At 39.4% G+C, this 8,813-nt stretch overlaps 1 protein-coding gene across 3 annotated transcripts; it reads right to left on the bottom strand.

The window, feature by feature from the left end:
* Positions 1-785: 785 nt before the first annotated feature.
* pus7 (pseudouridine synthase 7) lies at positions 786-7,795 on the bottom strand. 3 transcript variants are annotated; one of them, XM_025909217.1, is made up of 18 exons: positions 7,649-7,795; positions 7,362-7,466; positions 6,210-6,512; positions 6,037-6,121; positions 5,774-5,890; positions 5,539-5,683; positions 5,142-5,159; positions 4,715-4,826; positions 4,482-4,559; positions 4,193-4,321; positions 3,700-3,825; positions 3,552-3,613; positions 3,297-3,457; positions 2,995-3,121; positions 2,427-2,528; positions 2,035-2,164; positions 1,739-1,830; positions 786-1,414 (listed from the first exon to the last, which is right to left on the bottom strand). In XM_025909217.1, exons 3-18 carry the CDS (start codon positions 6,500-6,502, stop codon positions 1,278-1,280), a joined length of 1,914 nt encoding a protein of 637 aa, XP_025765002.1. In that variant the 5' UTR covers positions 6,503-6,512; positions 7,362-7,466; positions 7,649-7,795; the 3' UTR covers positions 786-1,277. The 3 variants fall into 3 exon arrangements, with proteins under 3 accessions (XP_025765002.1, XP_025765003.1, XP_003443964.1); XM_025909218.1 differs by having other exon boundaries at positions 7,645-7,794; XM_003443916.5 differs by lacking the exon at positions 5,142-5,159.
* Positions 7,796-8,813: the final 1,018 nt, after the last annotated feature.

Raw genomic sequence — 8,813 nt, 5'->3', positions numbered from 1 at the left:
GGAGACTGTGTTGCTCTAGCCTTTGTAGTCACATCATTTAGCCAGACGCCTTCTAGAGATCAGAGGCCATATCAGCGTCATTACTACATCCAAGAGTCAAATTCAAACCATAATTGTTATTGCATTCCTGATTCAACAATTTTACCAGCTTTTTCTAAATTTAATACATTAGCTTAGAGCTAAAACTGGTCATCATCGCTGTACAGTAAACCAGAAGGATTACGCCAAGTGTGAGCACCCTAAAAAGTATACAGCCTCGCAAGTGACAAGTAAAAGCATAAAAAAGTTGAATAACCATCAAGTTACTTTGCACTTCACAGAATATTACCTTTGGGTTTATATAAAACCTAAATCCTCTCTCAAACTCACATATAACAGTCTTCCAACCACAACAGTAAGTAGCAGCACTAGAGTCTTTTGTAGCTTGCATCAAAAATCCAGCTTACACCTGAAAGTGTTGAACAGTCTGTACTGTACTGTAGTGCTCAACCGTACTTCAGTTTTATTAGTAGGCAACTAATTATGCTTCTCAGACTATCAGAATCAAATATTAATATTCTGTACATTTGGATCTCAACCTCTCCGTTAAATGTGAACTAAGCTTATCTGTAGTTATATAAAGTGGAATACAAAAAATAAAATAGCGCTTCTTCCACTACTACTGTGTCCAATAGGATCAGTAGTCTGGATCTGTTCACTTTTGTTTTGGTAGTAGAGGTCAACCACTAGAGGGAGACGGTGTTACTGTAATCACTGCAGTCACAACACCTTGCAGAGGAAAAGACTCAAAGGAGAGAGAACAGCTTTATTACCACTTTTATAAAGTGGAAGAACAAACAAAGCAAATAAAAAATATTTCAGATTTTTTTGTTCATACACACACTCCGCCGATTCTCTCAACAATTTAAATTTCTCTTCCTTCTCAAAAAAATCTTACATTTATGCTATTAGCTTCAAGCTAAAAAGAAGTTCTTATCTCTGTACAAAACCAGCAGCAGTAATTATTGAATGTGTGAGCGCCCTGAAAGCACACAACATATTTAAATCATTGTCAAAATATGTCAAATCGCAATGTGCAGCACAAAAACCTGTCAGAGCAAATAAAAACATAAAAAAGTTCAATAATTATAAACTGTTGCTCTTTGTACGTCAAAGAAATTACCTTTGGGTTTGTATAAAACCCAAATGCTCTCACACACATACTACACATGACTTAAAAACAACAGTAAGCAGCCACTGCATCAACAGTCCAGTTCATGCCTGAAGGTGTCGTGGTCTCAGTTAAACCAGGTCGTGTTAAGCTGCGTCTGTTTCTTGATGCTGGTGTCCAGCTTGAGGACTTCTCTGATTGCCATAGTAGCGTAGGTCGACGGAGGCAGCGAGAACTCCATCCGCAGAGCGCGATATTTCCCCTCTGTCAGGGGGATGGAGAGTAGCACAGTTTACGCAGGTTGTAAACAAAACATTATTTCTTGTGCTTTAAGTAGTAAAATAAATCATTCATGCTTTTGATTGTTGTATAATATATACATGTCCTCCATTTATTATTGTAGTTCATTCAAAATCTACCCTTAAAATGATCTCATATTGTAAGTATTGTCAGTTTCCCTTTGAAATAAACTGGGTTTATGCACACATGACCTATGCCTGTAAGTCTAAAGTTTTAATCTATAGAAATTAAATCAAATTTTACATCCATCGTTGACACAAATCTAAACAGGTGTAAAAATAAGTTTACCTTTGTTGAAGACAGGTGCAGGTTTGTTCTCTAGTTTCTCAAAATCACTATGCACCAGAGACACCCTGGGGTCATCGTAATTAATGACCTCCCTGCACAGAACAGCGAAAAATACGGGGAAATGTAGTACTACAGTAAAAAGAGCAACAGTTTAACAAAGCATTCAGTGAGAGCAGTACACAATTACTCTACCACTACTATTATGTTTTACTGTGAAATAGCAAAGCACAACAGTAATTGCGATTGTTACAAGTCATGCACTGCATTGTGTGAAAAAGGCGGTGAGAGGTGCTGACCAGCTGACATCAGTGGGTCTGATGATGACGCGCCTGTAGGCTCCAGCCAGAGAGTAGTCCTTCACTTTGTGCCTCATGTTGTCGATGTCCAGCCGGTCTGCAGTGAGCAGCTCTCTGTAACCTTCTCCGACTAAAACAAAACACACAGGTATGACTGACAATGTAACACAAAACAAAACTATTTTCTCTTCTGCTGTAGGTTTATTTCATGTTTTATGTCAATTTTTATTTTATTAAACCACTCAGATTATTCCATTTTCCACCAGAAACACCCGTTACTTTGTTATACAGGTGTTACCATCTTAAATACATTAGTGTTAAAACAACCCAATGTTAACTTGGGTTATATGCTATAAAAACTCAACTCTACATTATACATAGCCTATACTTACTGTGGTGTGTGGGGTAAATGACGTCAAACCCTGGAAGTGGCATCACAATGTCGTGGATGGAGTAACTCTCTGCCTCCTCTGCAGACAGCACGTGTGCTGTGGCTTTGGGAACATAACATTTGGAAGATGATATTATAAGAAAGAAAAAAAATGACTTGTTGGAACCTCAATAAGCCTTTCAGGTTTCTAATCCTACATTGCACTTGTGTTTTAATGCATCTCTATCATTCTTATGCTTTTAAAAGGTGGTCTCTCTGTGAGGACAGATTATGTGTGGCTAAAATGAGCACAGAGCAAGTGTGACCACTACTAAATGTGACCCGCCTAACTTGAATTTGTTCAGGATAAAATGTACCCCCTCTACATTAACACATTTCCTCTTCCTGAGAAGACACCCAAACACAGACATGTACGTTGATCCTTTTCAACTCATTTAAAGTTTGCTAAAAAGACACTTTGTATCTCATTTACTCGCCTGTACAGAATCCAGGTTAAAAGCTACATATCCCACAGTGTCCCACTCTTAATAATCAACATTAGGCAGGTGATTTAAAGGCAAACTGCTTACTTCCTTTGAGTACCAGGTCTCCCTTCACAGCCTTCAGACCGAAGGCTTCAATTCTGCGGCTCACCATGGTGTTCCACACTCTGCTCTGGTAGCTGTGGATGTACATCAGGCGGTTGTTCCGGGGGATCTAGAGAAGAACAAAAAATGTAATTTCCATTGAGGCTAGAGGTACGTCTGAATCTCTGACTGAATTGTTTCATGGGTAACTGTAACTCGTAAACAAGATACATTTGTGGAATAATGAAGGTAAAGCCTTTTTCTTCTGCATCAACTTGTTTACAAGACTGCAATAGAAAACCAACCAGTCCAAATGCAGTGACGATGTTTTTCTTGCCATACATAGACAGGCCTCTCAGCAGCTGTCCTTCCACACAGCGCTTGTTGGGAAGCTTTTTCAGTGCTGCCTCCGGATCCTGAGTCTTTGCCCACTCTTCCCTGCAGCGGACCAGAAATTCTTTCTCCGCTGTAAAAGAAAAAACCGAGACAATGGGAAACTTGAAATACTTTTGCAACTGCTTCAATTGCAGCAGAAAACAGAGTGAGAGTGGTACATTTACCTCCAGGACGGGGTTTCAGAATCAAATCCATCACCTCATTCCAGTCGTTTTTCAGAATAGCCCTGTCCCCAACAAAGTGAGGGAAAACATTAGTTTATGGTCCTATAGTTATATAATTTACGCAAGAATCTCCATGTCATGACCTCACCTGCCCACATGATGCGTGGGCACTGCTGTTGTGCCGAAACGCTGCATGCCGTAGTAGTTAATGAAACCTGTCTGCTTGAGGGATGTCATTGCCTGATCAACCTGCTCATCTGTTCCTGTGATGTTCCTGATTTGCAAACACAAAGACAAAAAACAATGAGCCATTAAACACTTTACCCTGAAAAGCAATTAAAAAAAAATGCATGATGGTTTTGCAGAACAGTTTAACTCCGTTTCCTTTAATTCACCTGGAGAAAGCACCTGATCACAGTGAGGACAAAACTTGCCTTTAAACAGGAAGAAACTGCCAATAAAGGCGACCTCAGTTCAAATTGGCAGCTTAACAAATGCTGAGCATTTAAAATCTAATTTTAAAATCTACACATTACTGTACGAAGAATTACTGGGACAAATGTATCTGCAATATGCAACTGACAGTAAATTTCTGACCCCCCCCCTCACAACAAGCACTGTATTTATAAAGACCTGCTGACCTTATCACCACAGTGAAATGGTTTCCCTGCAGTTCCCCCAGCTTTAGAGGATGGTTTTTGTAGCAAAAGTTTCCGAGCTTGAGGTTCATGAGGCACTTGTTAAGGTGAGCCAGCCTCTCTGCAGTGATCCTAAGTGAACAAAGAAGAGGTCATTATAATTACTGATCCTGTGCAAGAACCCATCAGAGATAAATTAGATGTGTGTTGTTATTGATTCTAACATAATCATCAGAAATACAAAAATAATCTGCACACTAATAACTGCAGGGCTCTGCATTATAACACTCACTTGAGCACCGCTATCTCCTGCACAGTAATGGCCCTCTTGTCCTTGGTTCCCATGTAGGAAAACATGTTGGGTCTAAGCCTAGAGAGACATCCATCATTATACATAGGGCTGCAAAACTTAACTGCAAAAAACATTTCACACATCTGTTAGTGTGTTGTCTCTTTTATCAACGAATGATCGTTACTTTTTACAAAACAAACTAAAAAACACACACACACACACACGTCTCCTACCTGAGGAACTTTGAAAGCACATTGATAGCATCCATGGTGTCTTTGTTCTCCTTATACAGAACAAAGTGGCAGAAACTGCCACGGTTTTTGGGCCAAAAGTGTTTCCTTGGAGCTTTTGTGGAGACAGAAAAATGGTGTGATGAAAAACATGGTGTGATGTTTTTTAATATTAAAACATAGCATGTGCTTTAAAAGTCCCCAATATTATAGAAATACCCATTATAGATCCTGTACTTCCAAACATATCTCAGCAGTTGGCCAACCTTGCTTTGGCACTCAGATACAATCACTTTATTGCAAAACAACATGGACACACGATATTTAAGCTGATTTTACGACACAGTATTTTATCCTAAGCTAAGTGTAACCCAACTCCACATGGCTTTTAACCATTTCCTCTGGTGCTGGGAGGAGAATAAGTTCTTACCTGTAGTTGTTTTGACTTCTATCCACCAGAGAAGAGCAAAAGGAGGATAGAATAATGTTACTAAGAAAGAGATTCTTATGGTCTGTGGGTAGAGTTGTCAGGGGTGAGATCTCATGCATGGGCCTGGAGTGAAGTGTGATATTTAAACAGAAGAGCTTTTTTTGCTTGTGTGGCTCTGATAATCTCTATCATCCTTTGTGGTGTTGAGTAAAGGTCTCAGCAGAAACATGCAGGTGTGTTGACCATGCTTACACAAAAGCGCATGCATCATATTTTACTGCTCGGGCTACATGCACTGCAGTAGATAAAATATAAGCTGAAGTGAGGAAGGCATGCAATAAATTTCATTAACATTCCTAAAACATTAGTTTAGTCTTCTATCCTGAGATCCACATACCTGCTAAAGCCTTCTTCCCAGCAGCATGATAAGCAACTATAAACTTCCGCCCTTCCCTCTCTTCAGTCTTTGTTTCCAAACCAGGAAACTGATTCTTGATTGCTTTGTGGACCAACGTCCGTTTCTCTTTAGAATCATCCAATACCTATAAATGAATAAGAACGTTACATAAAGCTGTCAGCTAGTTTTATGGATTTTTGTGTTTTTTATTGGAGCACTCCTTTTAACCTATCACCTCAATTGAGACATTTCCCTCTTTGTTCCTGAACAGCTGAAGCTCTCCAAGCTGCTTTTTCTGCTCTTCAGTTAGCAGGTCACATTCCTTTGGCTGTTGTTCAGGTTCTTGGGCTTCCTAAACAGCAGAAAAACAAACCAAAAAACATATTAGAGAGTATTATGTGACCCGATCCTGGAGTTCTCTTTAGTCTTATTTTGTTAATGCAAAGTGTGCCTTCATGATGAATCTGAGGCCTGTTAAAAAAACAGAAGCAATGTTACCTCAGCCTCCGCTGGGACAGAGAGGTCATCCAAATGCACAATCTTGCCATTTTTGTTGATTTCATGCACAACAAAATCAGAATATCTGAGTTCAAAAAACAAAGAAAGTGATTGGTTACTCTTTGTTAAGCAAACTCTTTAAATCCTTCATTAACTCCAGATGACAAACAAACCTTTCCTTCAGGACTCCAGAGAAGCCTTCGTGATCACTGACATACTTTAGGATGCCAACATCGAGCTCAGTGAGACCGTGCTTCATCATGTCAGCAAATGTGTCACCATCCTCCTCTCCGTCACTTGCTTCCCCTTCAGGCTCGCCCATCTCATCTTGCTGCGGAGGGCCCCCATTTTCGTGATCGCTCTCAAATTTTGGTTTCTTTGATGGTGCATCATCTTTTTCATCTTCCGGACACCCTCGCTTTTCTCCAACTGGCACGACGACGGTCACAGGCTCGGATTCAGCCATTAGTGCCCAGCTGGAGCAATAAGGAATTTAGTTAACAGTATGAGCCGCACACATATATAAAACTCGAGTCTCTGTGGCATTTTTTGTGTGAATTTTTTTTTTTTTAAACATCAGCTTGCTTGTTTACAGCCCAGCACTTTCTCCTGTTTTAGTCTGAATGGTATGCTTTACTCATTTCATTTCTTAAAAATCAGGTTAAAGAAACGGACATTCCAATATTTCGAATGACGGTTTGGTGTGGTGCAATAGCATGGATGTTGTACCAGTGCGTCACACTGAATACAGAGTCGAGTGTGAAGCTGTCAATTTACCAAATGCTCTAGTTTCTAATGGCCTCTTTCTGCATACATGAACCGTATGTAGTGATCAAAGGGGTGAGCCTACAGATACAACTGGCAGAGCTAAAGTTTCCTCCAAAGGGTGTGTGGGCTATACCCTTGGAGATGAAGTGAGGAGCTCAGGGTAGAGCTGCTACTCCGTCACACTGAAAGGAGCCACCGAAATGAGTTGGTCATCTGAATGGGACGCCTCATGGACACCACCAAGGCGAGGCGTATTTCTGCTTAGACTGCTGCAAGGACAACCTCAAAACTGTGGAAGTGCAACACTACAGCATCCTTTTAAGACGCTTTGTTTTGGTGTGACGCACCAGTCAGATCTGAAGCGTGTGGCAAGATACCAGCACTGATGACATGGTATAACATCAGTACTAAAACATCAGTTACCCGTTATTACGTGACTCTACGTAGAAATCTAAAGCACAAAGTATAACTGTGAACGCTACATTTCCGTATGTGCGAGTAACGGTAAAATAACTAAGTGGGCATTACTGGCCTAGAAAACAATACCAACAACTTACCGTTTATGGGACTGCGGTAGCGAAATACGGCTGCAAACACTCCTTATTTTCCAAACGTCAAACACTTGCACAGACTTCCTAACGGATCCGAGCTTGAAGCAGGCGCTTAAAAGACAAAATTACGGGGATTACTTATCACTCAAAACTTAGCAAAGACGCTAGAGCATCTATTAGCTAGCTAACACCCCCAGTTAACGTATTTGTAAACCTGAACTCAAATGTCGCTGGTAAAAGCAAAGAATTAAAAAAAACGACTTTTGCTCTTCCAAACGTTCCCACTTACCCACCTGGACCTGGTGATATTCAGAAGAGAGCAGGCAACATTGAACGCCAGGTTTTCTCACACGTGTGTATGTGTGTGTCTGCTCCTTTGGATCCGGAAATGGATAATGGCCTAAAGCCCTCCCGCTCCAAACGCTTGGTTAAGGGAGCTGTCAATCACAAAGCTATGCTGCGTTCACGTAACCGTGGGATAAGGCTCCAAAAAAACACACTTCTGTATGGAGCCTACGATACTTCCACAGGTCTCTGGGAGCACAGTACTTTATATTCCAGTTAATTAATGAAACAGTCATGGTTTCATGACGTTATTATTCTATTTATTATTATCATTTATTATTTTAAAGAGTTTTTTAAAAACAGATTAAATCATACCTGAGTGTAAAGTCCTCTGTGCAACATTTTGTGATTTAGCCTAATATGATTATGATCATCATCATCATCATCATTATTATTATTATTATTACTATTACAAACAACTAATTAATTGATAATTCAATGACCAATAGTCACAATGCAAATAAAGAAATACATCAACATCACAGAAATTTGTGTAGCTAAAATTGTAATTATGTATTTTATTCAGCTGATACTTTTGCTCTTAATTGTTTTTAGATTAATTTTTTTTTTTACTCAAGTGTATTCAATGTAGGGATTATACTTGGAGTATTTCTAATTTGATTGGAATGTTTTTGTTGCCAGTACATTTGCCTGTAAAGAACCTAATAGACACTTTGATGGGCTTAAAATGCAATAAATCAGCATTTGTAAAAATTTTGAAAACTCATAATATAATTTTTTTTCCAACAAAAATTTGGGGTGCAAATAAGTTGTAAAATAAAATGAATAACAGCACGCAGCATGTGCAGAAAAAGTCACAGACACCATCCCTGCTTTAGTATGCAATAACGAGTAATTTACATGTTGTATGCCTGCAGAAATGGAGGTAAAAGATGCAGACACAGACTCTTACTATTGATACAGTAACTTGAGAACAACACTGGAAAGTTGTTGAATGTAAGACACCAGCTAATTATAACCTTTTACTTCAAAGCAAAAAATATATATATATATATTAGCTCATCATGTCCATTGTTATATCTACACTAAAAAAGAGCCTGTCTGCCGCTTGATAGTAAAGGTCTAAGTAGTACAAAGTCCTCAGTCCTTGGC

Source organism: Oreochromis niloticus, linkage group LG7, assembly GCF_001858045.2.
Source record: "Oreochromis niloticus isolate F11D_XX linkage group LG7, O_niloticus_UMD_NMBU, whole genome shotgun sequence".
NCBI lineage: Eukaryota > Metazoa > Chordata > Actinopteri > Cichliformes > Cichlidae > Oreochromis > Oreochromis niloticus.
The sequence above is the reverse complement of the archived record's forward strand: the minus strand, read 5'-3'. Positions and strand labels throughout refer to the sequence as shown.